The 15,554-nt window shown below is 45.2% G+C and overlaps 1 protein-coding gene across 5 annotated transcripts in view; it reads right to left on the bottom strand.

Annotated features, from left to right (window-relative positions):
• LOC100222168 (zinc metalloproteinase-disintegrin-like NaMP) overlaps nucleotides 1-14,343 on the bottom strand; it is a 30,142-nt gene extending 15,799 nt beyond the window's left edge. For all 5 annotated transcript variants that reach the window (XR_012051741.1, XM_072917722.1, XM_072917724.1 and 2 more), the window contains exons 1-6: nucleotides 14,270-14,343; nucleotides 6,446-6,737; nucleotides 3,897-3,997; nucleotides 3,215-3,291; nucleotides 1,664-1,742; nucleotides 17-93 (exon numbers count right to left, since the gene is read on the bottom strand). Coding sequence is in view for 4 of the 5 variants with exons in the window: in XM_072917722.1 (XP_072773823.1) it covers nucleotides 17-93; nucleotides 1,664-1,742; nucleotides 3,215-3,291; nucleotides 3,897-3,997; nucleotides 6,446-6,494 (383 nt within the window). In the remaining variant the exon portion in view is untranslated. The remainder of the gene's footprint in view (nucleotides 1-16; nucleotides 94-1,663; nucleotides 1,743-3,214; nucleotides 3,292-3,896; nucleotides 3,998-6,445; nucleotides 6,738-14,269) is intronic.
• Between the last annotated feature and the right edge of the window lie 1,211 nt (nucleotides 14,344-15,554).

Genomic DNA, 15,554 nt, shown 5'->3' with positions numbered 1-15,554 from the left:
ACGCAGCCCCTCTCACCTCAGCCCTGTGCAGGTGCTGATGCTCGCCACAGAATCAGCATCACCCTCCACGTGGCCTCCATAGTAACAGTGATCCTGGTGGGAAACAAAACCAGGGTCAGCTTGGGGTGTCCATGGACTGCCTTGGATCCAGGGATTTCAGAAAACAAACTAAACTACCTCCAAATTACAACGAAGTGCACTACTTGAGGAAGTCTCCCATTAGGAGATGTTTAAAAGGGATTTTAAAAGTTTATGATCGTTTCCATGTTGGCTGTGGACCCATTATTTTTATCCTTCAACATATAAATTGTGACAAAAACCAACAATTCTGGGCTCTGGTCAAAGCACAGCACTGAAAAATAAGAATATTCCCACTCCCTGCTCCAAATTAGGTGCACCTGCTGGGCTCTGCTCAATTAAAGTCCACACCAAATGGTTTCCTTGAGCCCACATTTCAAGGAAATGCTCTTTAATTATCCAACAATTAAATGCATTAGTTTCAGTTAGATTAAAGTATTATATTAAACATGGGTGAGGGGAACAGTTTTGGGACTTAATTGGCTCAAGGATTTAAGGTTTCTGTTTCTGTGTTCAAAGAGACTTCAAAGTCACTGAGGGCTTGTGGAAAATTTAACCCACAGCATTTTCCTGAATGGAATTCTTAAGAATCTGTCACCAAAGCTTCATTCCCTGTGCTTTTTGTTTTCTTGTAGATTTTGGTTTAATTTTATCATTTATTTGTCTTCCACCACAAAATGCCAATTTTGTTACAAGAAAAAAGATATCCACAAAGGGAAAGGTAAAGAGGAGGATTTATCTCCATCCTTTGAGGAAAAACTGCTGATCACAATGCAATATCCCCAGGGTAGGAATTCTCTGTTCAGCACAGGCAGGGCTGTTGGACTTTGTCTTTATCCAGGTTTTTCACTGGATTCATTCAGGGCGTGGAAATAATAGGAGCAATCAGAAAAAGAAGGAAAAAAAACCACCCAAAAATAATCAACCCAGAGTTATTTATGCACATTTATTTCATTCAGAACCCTCCTAACCGCTCCTAACAAAGAAAATTTGGCTTTGAATTTCAGATTGTGTTGTTAAAACACATCTCATGAGCTTGGAGGAGAACTTCAGGTGGGAGCTTTGGGGAAGATGTGCTCACAGTGAATTAAAAAATCCTTTCTGCAGCAAGTCCCATTTGCCTGCAGGTGCAGAACTGATGTGCCAGGGCTCAGAGGAGGCAGCTGGGCTCCCAGAGCGTGGCTGGAAACGTGATCCAGGAGGAAATGGGGCTTTATCGGGCTCGGCATCTCCTTTGGACCAGGGTGGAAATCAAGTCACGGGGCTGGGCAGGTGGAGCAAAGTGTACCCGGCAGAGTCAGGAGGTTGAAAGCTTTGGGATGGCCCTGGCTCCTGACAAAAGGCTGGAATTCGACCCAGAAATTGTTCAGCAGCCACGGAGGTGGTGCCTTCCTGGAAGCCAAACCCCGGAGCTGATTCCCAACAAGCACAAGTGGCCAACCCCAACCTCCCCGTCCCTTCACCCTAAGCTGGATTTCAAACCTTTCCTTTCTGTCTCTTATCTCCCATTATTTCACAGATCCATGAATAATCTCATGTGGACCTCAAGAGTGGAAGCAAAAGGGAAAAACCCTTCCTGTGTTACCTTGATGTGAGGAGTTGTGGTTATTTGTCGGCCATCAGCAGAATAAAGAGTTTCAGAATAATCCCCAGCCAGGAGATCCCTGCAAGGAGCCAAGCACTCATGATTCCAAGGAAATTGTTGCCGTGGAGAAATGAGGTGATGACACAGCACACCGAGTATGTGGGGAATTCAAACAATTACTCAGGTTATTCTTAGTATCGGAGAAACTGCAGGGAGGGGAATTCTGCTTGTTCATAATCCTTACTCAAACAAAAAGACCTTCCTAAAAGAATACAGCAGTTAAAGTCTGCTGATTGCATTGGGATGAACTCATCTCCTGGCAGATCTGGATACAAATGTATAATTACATATTGATTTTTTTTTTTTGGCCCTTTTTACATCTTCCTAAAAGCAGCACATCTGCAGTGATTCCCATTTGGGCAACTCTCTTCCACTGCCACAATCTCATTTCTCTTCAAAGGACAGAATTTAGTACAACACCATTTCTCTACCCCCACTTCAAATATTTGGATTAGATTAAAACAGGGGAGAGCAGTTAATTACAGTCTATATTTAACATGAATTGATTATGGCACTACTATATTTGCACAGCCTCTGGAAAAGCACCCAATCACCCAGACTTGTTGGAGCGTGTGTTAATGTTCTGCTGGAGCCAGACTTTCAATTTCCAGGAAGATTTGGCCAATGCCAGGTTATATTTGGTTACTCCAGGTTCAAGAGAAGTGGTGCTAAGGTAAATACCTGTATGAGTTTATTTATCTATCTATAATCTATCTATCTATTTATCATTTATCTATCTCTATATCTGTCTATTTATCATTTATCTATCTCTATGTCTCTCTATTTATCATTTATCTATCTCTATATCTGTCTATAATTTGGGAATATATAAATATAGACCCACAGAATGATTAAGGTTGGAAAACACCTCCAAGATCATTGAGTCTGTCCTAGGCTCATGGAATGGTTTGAGTGGGAAGGGACCTGAAAGTTCTTCCACTTCCATGGGCTGGGAACCTTCCACTGTCCCAGGCTGCTCCAGCCTGGCCTTGGACACTTCCAGGGATCCAGGAGCAACCCCAGCTCCTCTGGGAATTCCATCCCAGCCCCTCCCCACCCTCACAGGGAGGAATTTCTTCCTAATCTCTGGTTTAAACCTTCTCTCACTCCGTTTTAAACCATCCCCCTTGTCCTGTCGCTCCAGGCTACAATCCTATAACCCACAGACTCTTCATGGCCACAGAAAACTCGTGAAATAACAGAAAAATATTAGATATGCATTGGATGTAACAATTTAGGAAGGAAATGGGGCAGTCGAGGTAGCAGGAGGGGAAGTCCCTCTGTCACGGCAATGATTCATCACAAGCACTTCTCCCACATTCCCAGAACAGTGACAGGATTCTTTCTCTCCCCTTTTCCTTCCTTGCCACTGAAATGCTGCATTTACCAACCACTTCTGTTCCACAGGGCTCTAATTCCTGGGTTTTGGCATCCTGAGCACCCTGCAGTGGCTCCCAGTGAGGAGAAAGGGCAGAGCTGAACTGAACCCACCGATTTTTTCGGAGCTGCAGCACCACTTCCTCTCCGTTGGCTTTGATCCCATACTTCACCGTGTCATCGTGTTTGCTCTGTAAACAGATTTAAGTGTCAGAAAATGCTCTGCTGCAGCTCCTGGCCTCTCCAGTGGTGTTATTGGAATGCCAGCCGTGCTCTTTTCCTCCTCTTTTCACCAAAACCAAGGATTCTGACAGGAGCAGGAAAAATAGGAGGTCACTCTGTATGAGGGGTTTTATTTAGAGGAGCAAATTTGACTTTGCAAATTCATTTCTGCATCCATAAGCACAAATCCTGTGTGCTTGGGAAAGAGCTGAGAGGGTGTCTGGGTTCAGACACTTCCATAACACCCTCTGGAATTGCACAGACCATGGCTGCTTTTAATTATTGGTTTCATTTAATCCAAATTAAAGCATCCACAGGTTATTAAAACTCTGAGTAGTGTCAAACCCCACATCTTTCAGAGACACAAGTTCAGAGATGGCCTTAGGGATTCTCTTCAACCCTGAGCACACCTCAGCTCCTCCTCACTGAACACCACCTCTCTTCTCTACATTTTGTCTTTTGGAAGAGCAAATGTTTGTCCAAATTTTCCTACCCTTGAAACCCAAGGGTGTTTGAGCTCCAGAAATCCTTCCCCATCTCCCAGAATCACCCAAGAAATGATCTCCTTTCCTACCTCTGAGCTTGTTCCTACACTTCTCCTGTGCACCGCGTGCAGTTTCTGTGGGTAAACGATTTCATACTGCTCAGCTCCAGGGAACGTCCCTCTGCTGCTTCCTGGGGATTGATGAAACACAATTGTAATTTATTAAACACCCAATCTCATGGCTGGCCAGGTGATTCTTTTGGCTTCTTGCAGCACCTCGGGCTCCCCTGCTTTGCCTCCATCCCCTGGCACAACACCAGAGGTTTTCACATCCTGAATTTTGGACGATTTGCCCTTCCTGGCTGCTTCCAGGGGTCGAAACATTTCTTGCAATTCCCTTTGTGCTTCTTCCCCCAGCTCTGAGCAGTTCAAGTCCCAACAGGCCATGCCAGTGCAGCCTTTCCCTCTGCACTTTCAGTGACATGAATGGATGGATTTGGGTTTGTGGAATGAGCAATCTCCAAACCTCAGCACGTGACAGACAGGCCCAGACTGCCCCTGCATCAGCAAACAAACTTACACAATGCAAACTCTGCAGCAAGATTCCTGCTTTGGCACAGAAATAATTGTGGCAGGACTCTAAGAGAGGGTGGTAATAAATAATTACAACTTTCACCTCTTGAATTGGGTTGAAGGAGGGACAGCAGAAGGTTGGGGGAGACATTTGGGCATGGCCAGGTGAATTATTGGGAAATAGGGAAGAAAATCAGGAAAATCTTGAAGGTGCAAGGAATCCAGGAGGTTTATTCACACCCTTTTGAGTGTTCTCTTAAGGTCTACAAAAGAGCTGGGTAAGGATATACAATATGATAAAAAGAATTTATTTTTGTTTTCTGCTCTGAAGCTCAACAAATGCAGAGCAAAGTTAATTTGGGGCCTGCCCTGCAGGGTGGGTAAACCCTGGGGTTCATCCTGGGTTTTGGGAAAACAGGCTTGGGCAAGGCATGTGTTGGTTTGCACCAAGGCAGCAGCAGCTTTTAGATACCCCTGGACTCTTTAATCTCCTACAAAAGGGAATTTCATCTGAATTGGTGAATTCTTGAGGACCTGTATTTCAAAAATAAACCAATAATTATTAAAAAAAACCTAAGCTGCCCAGAAAGGCAACAAAATCCCACAAAAACAAAGGAACAGAGCACCTCCCATGGTAATTCCTGCCCCAGGGCCAGGTTTTTCCAGGAGAGAGGCTTCCAATTACTGTAATTTTCTCTCTGGAACAGGAGAGCACATCCTCGTGCAAATTGTCGCAGTAAAACAAACGGATCCATTCTTTTATCACTGATTTATTTGATTCAACCCTTTCCAAGAGTTAATTGCAGAGCAAACCTGGTTGTATCTTGATAAAGCTGTTGGTTTAATGGTGCAGAGGGATCCTGTGTCAGCTGAGCTCTTGCACCCAGCACGTGTAACTTTACTCCTGCCGCTCACAACCGTGGTTTATTGGCTTTTTAAGCAACTCATTCTGTTTATTTCCCAAAAAAATCTGCTGCTTTTCAGATTTCTCTTCACAGGCCTCAAGTGTGTCCGAGTGCAGCAATCCCAGGAATATTTCAGGTTCTTGGAACAGAGATTCCCCAGTTTTATCTCTCCACATCCTTTGTGCAACTCCAGCCCAGAGAGTTCAAGTTAAGGCAAGGTTTAAAGGGAAGCTCAGGACTAAACTCATCCCTTCCCTGCAGACAGAATTTCAAGGAAAACTGGTTGGTTTTGTTTGGAATTAATCCTTTTTTCCAGGGAGTTTCTTAATCAGTGCATTGTCTTTACTACCTTCAGGCTTTTGTCTCCAGCTTGAAGGAGGAAAGAAATTCCTTGGGCCTCGTACAACAACTTGCAATAAGGAACAAATAATTGTATGCTTTTCCAAGGGCCTCAAACAGCAAAAAAAACCCCAAAAAACACATTAGGGAGGATTTTGTTGACAAAGAAATTGTGGTTTTGTCAGGGTAAAAAGGATAACACCTTAATAGTGTGCATATTTTCAGATATTCTGTGCAAAAAAACAAATTATAGATTTGTGCCTGAATGCTAATTATGTGTTTAATTTTGGTTATAAATCCTTTACATGTTTGTGCAGGCCAAGCCCTGAAAAATTCCATTCCCTGGGGACAGAAATTAAAACAAATTGTGAGGAAAAAAAAAAAAAAGTGGTTCTGCTCAGGTGGAGTCCCTTGAATATAACCTGAAGTACTATGCAGACAAATAAAGGGTGATCAGTACTTTAAATCAGGTAACATTGCAATTGAATTAATACAGAAATCTGTTATTTTATGGCCAAAATGCTGATAAATTGGTGTGATTGGGTGAACTGGCCTCTCACTTGCAGGGTAAGTATTGCTTTAGAGGCTCACAAAACCAACCAGTTGTGGGTTTTTAGGCAATTTATGGCCACTTTTCAAACAAGTAAATGCTGCTCTAACTAGAGAATTGCAGAGAATTGCTTTGAATAGAAAATCCCAAATATCCCTGACTCCATTTCCAACTTGCTGTTCCTCCCTATTATCTACCAGTTAATAATTAAAACTTCATACAGTGTTATCCATAGCAGAACTGGTAAAGGACTAAAAGAAAAAGTGCAGTACCTTGTTGGAGGAGATGCAGCAGAAGAGCAGAAATGAGGAGGATTTTCATGTTTTGGGGTGATGGAGGCTCCCAGGGGTGGGGATGTGGCGATCCCAGCGCAGCCCTGGCCAGGAGCTGCTCTGGGCTGGGACTGGGAGTTCAGCTTTATTCCTGCTCCTGCAGGAGGAAGTGTTTGCTCAAGGTGTTGCACAACACCCAAGTCACAGAGTGTTACAGCAAAGGAGTTCCTGCTGCTGGGTTCATGCCCCAGACATCGGGACACGGATCGAGCGCCGCTTCGGATTGGCTTCCCTAAAAACGGGGAAAAGGAAATTATTAACACCAATAAATCAATAAATCAATGAATCCGGAGATTGGAGCTGTCAATGAATTATGGATTGGTTGGGCTGGTCCTAATTCCATCTATTCATGGTCTGGCTGATAAAAGCAGAAATAAAAGCAGTGGAATGTCAAGGAATGGGAGAGTTCCCAGGAGGTTTGGGGTAAAACAGGTCAGCAGGGCTGGGGGCAAAGCTGTGCTTTAATTCTGGGTATTTCCCCCTGAATCTGCCCGGTGAATCACTGCCAGAATAAACACAGAGCAGAGCCTGTGCTGCCCTGTCACCTCTGTTAGCAATGTTTGCTTCAGGTGAGTCAGTGGATTCGAATAATCCAGGTGAGCTCTGTCCAATAATATCCCAAAAATCCCTGCCAGAAAAGGACCCCATTGACTCAGCTGTAACAAAGCAGTGATAAAATTGCTCAGGTTACAAGTGTCAATACGGAACTGCTTTAGAGAAGGTGAACTTTTCATGGGTTAAAATAGGGGTTACAGAGTACAGAGAACTGGAGTGGATCATTGGGTATAAATTTATATTCATATATGGCAGTGTCAGCGATAAACATTACAAAATAATTTTTATATTCATCATTTATGTTGATTTATAAATGAGTAAATACATCTGCATAGATCTACAGGGGAATTACATCCATAGGAAAATTTTACTGCCATTACTCTTCTCATATAAGCAGTAGTAAATAACTATTTCTCTGATGAAAAGTTCTGATTTTTTGAACATTTTTCAGCCAAACTTTTCCTTTAGATTTTTGCCCAATCTCCAGACGTTCTGAGACAGATTGGGAGCTGCAAACAGATGGGTTTGGGCATTTATTAAGTGTAGGATGGTGCTAATTGATAACAATTTTTGGCAGCTGCTTGTTTGTGACACTTCAGTCAAATATTTCAACTCATGTTGCCATCCCAGGTTAGGAAACAGCCTCCAGGGAAAGAATTCATGCAGGATTTGGACATCTCCCTGCCCAGGTGCTCATCTGAGTTTCTCCAAATCAGACAGGAGCTGTGTCATGAAATTTAGGTTGGTGCCTTTTAAATTCTGTGGAGATTAAAGGTGGACAATTCAGTGCTTTAAATGTTCTATGGATAAAAATAAGCTGGGCATTCTTGGACTGCATCCTTGCCTCGCAAAAAAAAAAAAATAATAATTAAGAGAAATAACTGTGAACAACTGGTTTTAAAAACAAGTGGCTGCTGGCCAAGCGTTGATCTCAGCTCATTCTCTCAGCATGACGCACGTGAAAATGATGTGTGACCCCCCATCTCCAGAGTTAATGCTCTTAATAAGCTGTGCCTTCCAGCAGGATGGAAGGGAGAGTTCCATCCCAACACAGGGCTGGCAGGAAGAGGGGAATGTGAGGTGATGAAGATCTTGGGGAGACTTGAAAGGAAACGGGATGTAATTTCCTTTAGTGACTGGAGAAGCTTTTGATGTTTCTGCCCTCGCTTCAGCGATTCTGGAATAATCTGATCCTGGCTTCTTCCCCTGGAGGTGCTCACAGAGGTGTCCCTGAGGTCTCAGCTGGCTTGGGATTTTTTGAGTCCACTAAACAATTGGGTAAAGTCCAAGTGAGCAGTTTTCATGTTCCTGGGGGGGTAAAATTGGAGGGCAAATTTGTCTCAGCATCCAGTAATTGAATATTGGTGGGTTTAACCCAAATGTTCCCTGAGCAATTAAAAGAGAGAAGCAAAGGGTAAAACTGGAGGGCAAATTTGTCTCAGCATCCAGTAACTGAATATCAGTGGGTTTAACCCAAATGTTCCCTGAGCAATTAAAAGAAAGAAGCAAAGGGTGAATTTCACCCCATACACTGAGGATCTGCACAAGTCCTGCCGGGATTGAAAGTAAAGGAGAGTTGTATAGGCAACACTTGGCAGAGCTCAGGACAAATCCAGGTGTGAATCACTTCTCTGCTTCTGCCTTGTCCCAAAGTTTGTGCTGCACGAGGTTTGGAAAGGTAGTGAAGCACCTAACAGGGATTTTCAGGAGTAACCGAAATCTCCTCCACGTTCAGCCACCCCTGAGACAGAGCTCAGCAGCTGAGGGCCAGGATTGTGCCTGGTTCTGCTCCTGGTTCTGCTCCTGGTCCTACTCCTGGTTCTGCTCCTGGTTCTGCTCCTGGTCCTACTCCTGGTTCTACTCCTGGTTCTGCTCCTGGTTCTGCTCCTAGTGCTGCTCCTGGTTCTGCTCCTGGTTCTGCTCCTGGTTTGCTCCTGGTTCTGCTCCTGGTCCTGCTGTCCCCATCCACCCCAACACTGCTCAGCAGCTCTGCCCAACACCACATCCTGTTCCTCGGGGAGCAGGGGAGGGATGTGGGATTGCACAGACAGCCACACTCCATTGCATCACTGCTCAGCCACCTGCCTTCCTCCTGCCTCCATTCCCCTCTCCCAGGCTGCAGCCCAAGCCCTCCTGCAGGTTCTTTTTCTCTATAATACGAATAAAAGCGCTCGGCTTCACCTCTGTGTTCCAGCCCTTCTCTCCCCTTGGCTTCCTCCATATTCCCAGCTGCATTCCAGTGTCCCCACAACCTGCCTCTCCCTGGAGCCCCATCCTTCCTCTCCACTTGCAGAGTGATCCAAAACCCATTGGAGTCAACAGAACACTTTCTGTGCCCTTCCAGGACCCTGAATCCGCTCTTGGATAAGCTCTGTTCCTCTTTAAAACCTCTTCTTTTCATAAAGCTTTCCCTTGTGCTTGCCTCTGTTGTCTCACACATTCTCAAAGTGAATAATCCTCTTTTTCCTCAATGACCAGCCCTCCGTGTTTTGCTTTCTGGGGTTCTGTTGAAGGAAATGATCCAATGGTTGCTTTTGACCTGACTGTTTGGAAAAGTTCTTTCCCTTCCAGCTGTTCATTACCTGCTCCTCAGCTTAAGTGCAACACTGGCTCTGTTTGTACTAGCAGGTTTTAATATAAAGTAAATATAATCTTTTCTCACTGAACTGATGATTCAAACTACCTTAGTAAGCACCAGCTGAGTTGTTTTTGCTGTGTATTTAATCAGGTCACAGTCTGTCATCTGAGCCTGACTAATGAAACCTCATCACAAACATTTTACCTCTCAGCAGCACTTTTTGCCATGAGAAGATCACAGACATATTTGGTGTTACAAGTGTGTGGCTTCCTTCCTTCCTTCCCTTTTCTTTGAAATGAAAGGCTAAAAAATCGGTTACTTCATCTTCCCCCTTTGTTAGCTGCATTTTGCTTAATTATCCTGCCCCAGGGTGATGGAGGCTGTGCAGCTCCAAGCACTGCAGGCTGCAGGGAGTTAACTGAAGGCACGGGACCTTGCCATGGATTTCTCAAGAGCCATGTACTTCTTGAAAGTTCTTAACTCGAATAAAGTGATTTTTTGAAGGTTGAATTCACCTCAGAACACACCTGCAACCCGTTTCTGGCCGAGGCCTCTGTTGTGTAATTGTGTGCACACGTTCGTGCTGTTTAATGTTCTCCACAGCACGAGTGACAAAGCAGATCATGGTGAATTAAGGAGCCTTTTTTTTTTGCAGGTGCTGCTTCTGGTATTGTTTATCCTGGTCCTACGTGAGGGCTGTTCCCTTTTCCCAAGGACAGGGAATTCTGCCTGCTCTACGTGGGGTTGAGCACAATTCTCTGCTGGCCACGCACGAGGGCTCCGCTCTCAGAGCCCCGAGGGGTGTGGGCAGACCCAGAATCATGGAATGGTCTGGACTGGAAGGGACTTTAAACATCATCCTGCTCCAAACCCCCTGTCATGGCAGGGACAGCTCCCAGTGTCCCAGGCTGCTCCAGCCTGGCCTTGGGCACTTCAGCGATCCAGGGGCAGCCACAGCTCCTCTGGGAATTCCATCCCAGCCCCTCAGGGAGGAACTTCTTCCAAATATCCCATCTAAACCTCCCTTCTGTCATCCTGAAGTTGTTTCCCCTTCTCCTGCCCGCCAGGCCCTGTCAATATTCTCTCCTGGTCCTGTAGGCCCCGACAGTTCATCATGGGAACCACCCCAGGCTTCTCCTCCCCAGGCTGGACAACCCCAGCTCTCCCAGCACAGCCACCCCATCCCTCTGATCCCCCTGGTGCCTCCTCAGGACCCTCTCCAGCACCTCCAGGTGGTTCCTGTGCCGGGCCCAGGGCTGGGGCAGCTCTGCAGGTGAGGCCTCACCTGAGCGGATCCACCCCTTGGCCTTCCTGGGGTGACTCTGGCCAGGCTGGACGGGGCTTGGAGCACCCTGGGACAGTGCAGGTGTCCCTGCCCACGGATGGCTTTAATGTCAGCCACAGAAACCAGCTCTGATCACAAGTGAGGGATCGCTTTCTGTGGGTGCTTGGATTCCAGGAGCTGTCCCCACAGAACTGAGCCCTCCATGGCCAAACCACTGGGCTCTACTCATTTACCTCCATTTCTCATCTCCTCCACTCAAGGACCTCTCCTCTCCTCTCCTCTGGGAGAGGATGGGCAGGATCGTGGAGTAATTTGGGTTGGAGTGAGAATTGGAGAGGAGAGGAGAGGAGAGGAGAGGAGAGGAGAGGAGAGGAGAGGAGAGGAGAGGAGAGGAGAGGAGAGGAGAGGAGAGGAGAGGAGAGGAGAGGAGAGGAGAGGAGAGGAGAGGAGAGGAGAGGAGAGGAGAGGAGAGGAGAGGAGAGGAGAGGAGAGGAGAGGAGAGGAGAGGAGAGGAGAGGAGAGGAGAGGAGAGGAGAGGAGAGGAGAGGAGAGGAGTAGATGAGAAATGGAGGTAAATGAGTAGAGCCCAGTGGTTTGGCCATGGAGGGATCAGTTCTGCAGGGACAGCTCCTGGAATCCAAGCACCCGCAGAAAGCGATCCCTCACCTTGTGATCAGCTGGTTTCTGTGGCTCACATTCCTGGGCCACATCCCGTGCCCTGGGAGCAGGACAGGCCCCGGGCACCAGAGGAGGAACAAAGGCCAAGCTCAGCCCTGTTTGCTCACTCCACGCACTGTTGTCTTCCATCAGATAAGCCCCTGGCCAGAGGATGGAATATTTCCAGCTCCAAATCAGCCAGAAAAGAAGTGAGACTTCGAGACAAACAGCAGAGCTCTCGAGTTTCATCTGTCTGAGGAATGTTCCTGTCATATGATGGGGAGCAGGCTGCCTTTCCCAGGCACTGGGAGCCTTCTGGTTCCATCCTGCTCTGGGCTGTGCCTCTTGCCACAGGTGGATTTTCCTGCAGCAGGATTTTACCCATGAAACAACACAAACAAGGGAAACAGCAAAGGGAAATTTGGGTTGGATGTTAGGACAAAGTTCTTCACTGAAAGAGTGATAAAATACTGGAATTGTCTGCCCAGGGAGTGGTGGAGTCACCATCCCTGGATGTGTTTAACAAAGCCTGGATGTGGCACTGGGTGCCAGGGTTGAGTTGAGGTGTTGGGGCTGGATTGGACTCGATGATCTTTAAGGTCTCTTCCAACCTGGTGATTCTGACTGTGAAAGTGGCAAAGGAGCATGAAGGAATCAGTGCTGGGAGGAAAAGCTCCCCCTGCCCTGTCGTGGCTGTGGCTCTGGAACTGCCGTGACAGGAGATGTGGGAGGGCTGCAGGTGACAGGAGCCAGCCCTGGGGGGACACTCTGGGGGCAGGAGACAGGCAGGTGGCAAAATCCCGTGGTGGCTCTCCACAGCCACACATCCAGAGAGGAGCAGGGGATTATTCCACTGGCCTGCTCCGTCAGAGAATCAAAAACTTTGCAGCTTTTGCCTTTATTTTGCTTTCTAAACTGGAACAAAGCCAAGATTTAATGGATGTCATTCAGCCAAAATATATTTACCAGCTTTTCCTGCTTTCCCTGTGACTTTTGGCCAGCTGGAGTATTTTAACTGGAGGTAAAGCAAAGACTGCTTTAAAGTGCTGTGGGTACGGGAGCAGTTTTTAACCAGCCTGTCCAAAGAGTGCCTGTGCTGAGAGCCAGCCCAAGTGTGCACAGGGACATTCCAAAGAAAATCTCCTCCCCAGTTATTACCTGCAGAAGGCAAAATTCTGAAAATTAAATGGAGCAAAACAAACTTCTAAAAGCATTTAATTGAATTTGGCCAGTTTTACAGAACACCATATTTATTATCTGGCTGCTTTTGAGCTGCAAATCCATTTTTTTCTTGTTATTTTTCCTGTTTCTTTGAAAAAAACAATGAACACCATTTTTACAGGGCAGAGTTAATGAAGGATTTCAAAGAGAAGGCAGGAATTTCACTCCAGCTTCACACATCTCATCAGCACTGCAGGAGATATTCCATGTGTTCCATGGCAGGAATTTCAAGGTCAGTGGCTCGTGCTGTCATTGTCTTTACTTGTTTTATCCCAGCTCATGGCTGTGGCTTTACAAAGCTCGTTTGTTTGAGGTTCTGACAGCAGCAGGAAAGATTCCCAAATCCTGCTCTGGATGAAGGTGCTGTCAGCAATCACTGGGCTTGGCAGACAGTGGCAGAGCTCTTGGGGTGTTTGCTAATCCTGGTCTAACACAGCTATAAAAGCATTAATAAAAAGCAGAGAGAAAACCTCAGGAATTCCTTTCCCACTGCTTCCAGTCCAAAGCAGGGATGGCTTTGAATTTGCACCGCTCTGAAGGAGGAATGGCAGAGGCTCTCCTGGATTTGGAACTTTGAATCCAATCAAAAGGTTGGAAAAAATCCTCCAAGATCATCAAATCCCACCTTCAACCGAATCCCACCATTCCTGCAAACTTTGCTTGAGTTTTGGACACTTTTTTGGACGTTTTTTGGACATTTGTTCCCTTGGTACCACCACCATCCCTAAACTGAGATTTTTAAGGGTTTCCTGCTGCCAAGGATGAATTTCTCACATCCACAAAGCACATTTTTCACATCCAGCCTGTGACCTGGTCCTGTTGGCATTGCCAGCTCAGGGGGAAGGATTATGGAGAACATTCCAGAAGAAGGGTGCAGCCAGGCTCTTTTTGTGTCAGGATGAGAGGAAATGGCCTCAAGTTCCCCCAGGAGAGGCTTAGATTGGATATTAGGGAAAATTTCTTCATGGAAATGGTTGGAAATCCCTGGAATGGGTGGTAGAGTCACCATCCCTGGCAAAGTTCCAAAAATGCGTGGATGTGGCACTGGGGGATGTGGTGCTGGATTTGATGACCTTAATGGTCTTCCCCAGCCTCAACAATTCCACGATTCAATGGGCTTTGACTTGAACAGAAAGACAGAAAGAAATATCAAAAGAAACTAAAGGAATCAAAACCAACCACAGAAATATCAAAACCAACCACAGAAATATCTAAACCAACCACAGAAATATCAAAACCAACCACAGAAATATCAAAACCAACCACAGAAATATCAAGACCAACCAAAGAAATATCAAAACCAACCACAGAAATATCAAAACCAACCAAAGAAATATCAAAACCAACCAAAGAAATATAAAAACCAACCACAGAAATATCAAAACCAACCACAGAAATATCAAAACCAACCAAAGAAACTTTAAAACAAACCCCAAAAAAACCCTGAAATTCTGCTGTGAACTTGAACCTGTGGGTCCTCACGTGAGTCTTGGTTTTGTTGGAATCCAGAGCCAACTTTTGGAGCCTTCCTGGTGTGTCTGTGTTGATCAGAGAGGAAGAGAATGGTCTGGGGAGGATTAAACCCCTGAGCAAATACCCCAGGCAATTTCTGCCTTTGTGCCCGTGGCCATTCTGGGTTAAACATTTCCAAGCTCCTTTCTTAAAATAGATCAGGAAGAGATTTCTGAGCTCGGATCTGATTCCCACCAAAATCAATGTGTGGGGTTTTTTTTCTCCCTCTTGTTTTCAATCATAAAAATGTGAGAAGGGCACAGTAACCTTGGAAGCTTTTAAAGTTACAAATCTGAAGCCAGATTTTATATTTTTTTTATTATTATTATTTCATAAAACTTCTGGCAAATATATATTTTTTTATTTTCTACCGAGCATCTTGGCCTTGGGCAGTCCTGGGCTAAGAGGTGCCAGAATGCTCCAAGAAAAGCTGATTTTGCTCTATTTCCACATTTACTGGTGCCATGAAGTGATAAAACAGAGTTAATGAGAAAGAAACATTAAGGACTAAGATGTTTGGAGATGTGGTTGCCCAAGCACTTACTAAATGAACCCTGTAACTTTCAAGGACTCTTGTCACCTATGGAAAACAAAAAAATAAAATTAATATTGTTTATTCATGCTACAGGCATCCAATTTTATGAAAGATTCCAGGTTGAGTCCCATAAGGACGTGAATAAAAGTGGAAAAATATCAGAGAAAATTCTGTTTTCTTGAATTGCAATGGGTTCTTACTCTTTAATACATAAATAACTCCTAGGACTTTATTCCTCAGTATAGTCTTTGATTTATTTTGCACTTGATTTTATATTTATATTTCATTTAACTTTTTATATATATTTTTATTGCATTTTAAAAGCAAAAAAAAACCACTTTTTCGATTTCCTGAGTATGAAATTCCACTGCATGTGGTGAAACAGTGTCAGCAAAAGTTCCTCTGTGTGTTTAACCACTGTGGCTGTCACCATTCAGGAGAATTTGCAGTCAAGGGTCGGGATTTGGTGTGGCAGTTCCTCAGATATTGGGATGTGGCGCTGGGATCCTTCAAGGGAATTGAAGCCAGGCACCCAGAACTGGAATTTGGTCATGTTGGAAAATAGCTGAGTATCAAACTCCATGTTTTACCCAGGAGGCTCCAAACGTGAGGCTTTGGTTGCAGGCTGCGGCCTTTAAAGACATTTTAAAGCAGTTTTGGAGACATTGACATTTTCCCTGTGACACCAGAGCGCTCAGGCTGAGCT

The sequence above is a fragment of the Taeniopygia guttata genome, chromosome 22 (genome assembly GCF_048771995.1).
Source record: "Taeniopygia guttata chromosome 22, bTaeGut7.mat, whole genome shotgun sequence".
Classification (NCBI taxonomy): domain Eukaryota; kingdom Metazoa; phylum Chordata; class Aves; order Passeriformes; family Estrildidae; genus Taeniopygia; species Taeniopygia guttata.
This window is presented reverse-complemented; position numbering and strand designations above follow the sequence as displayed.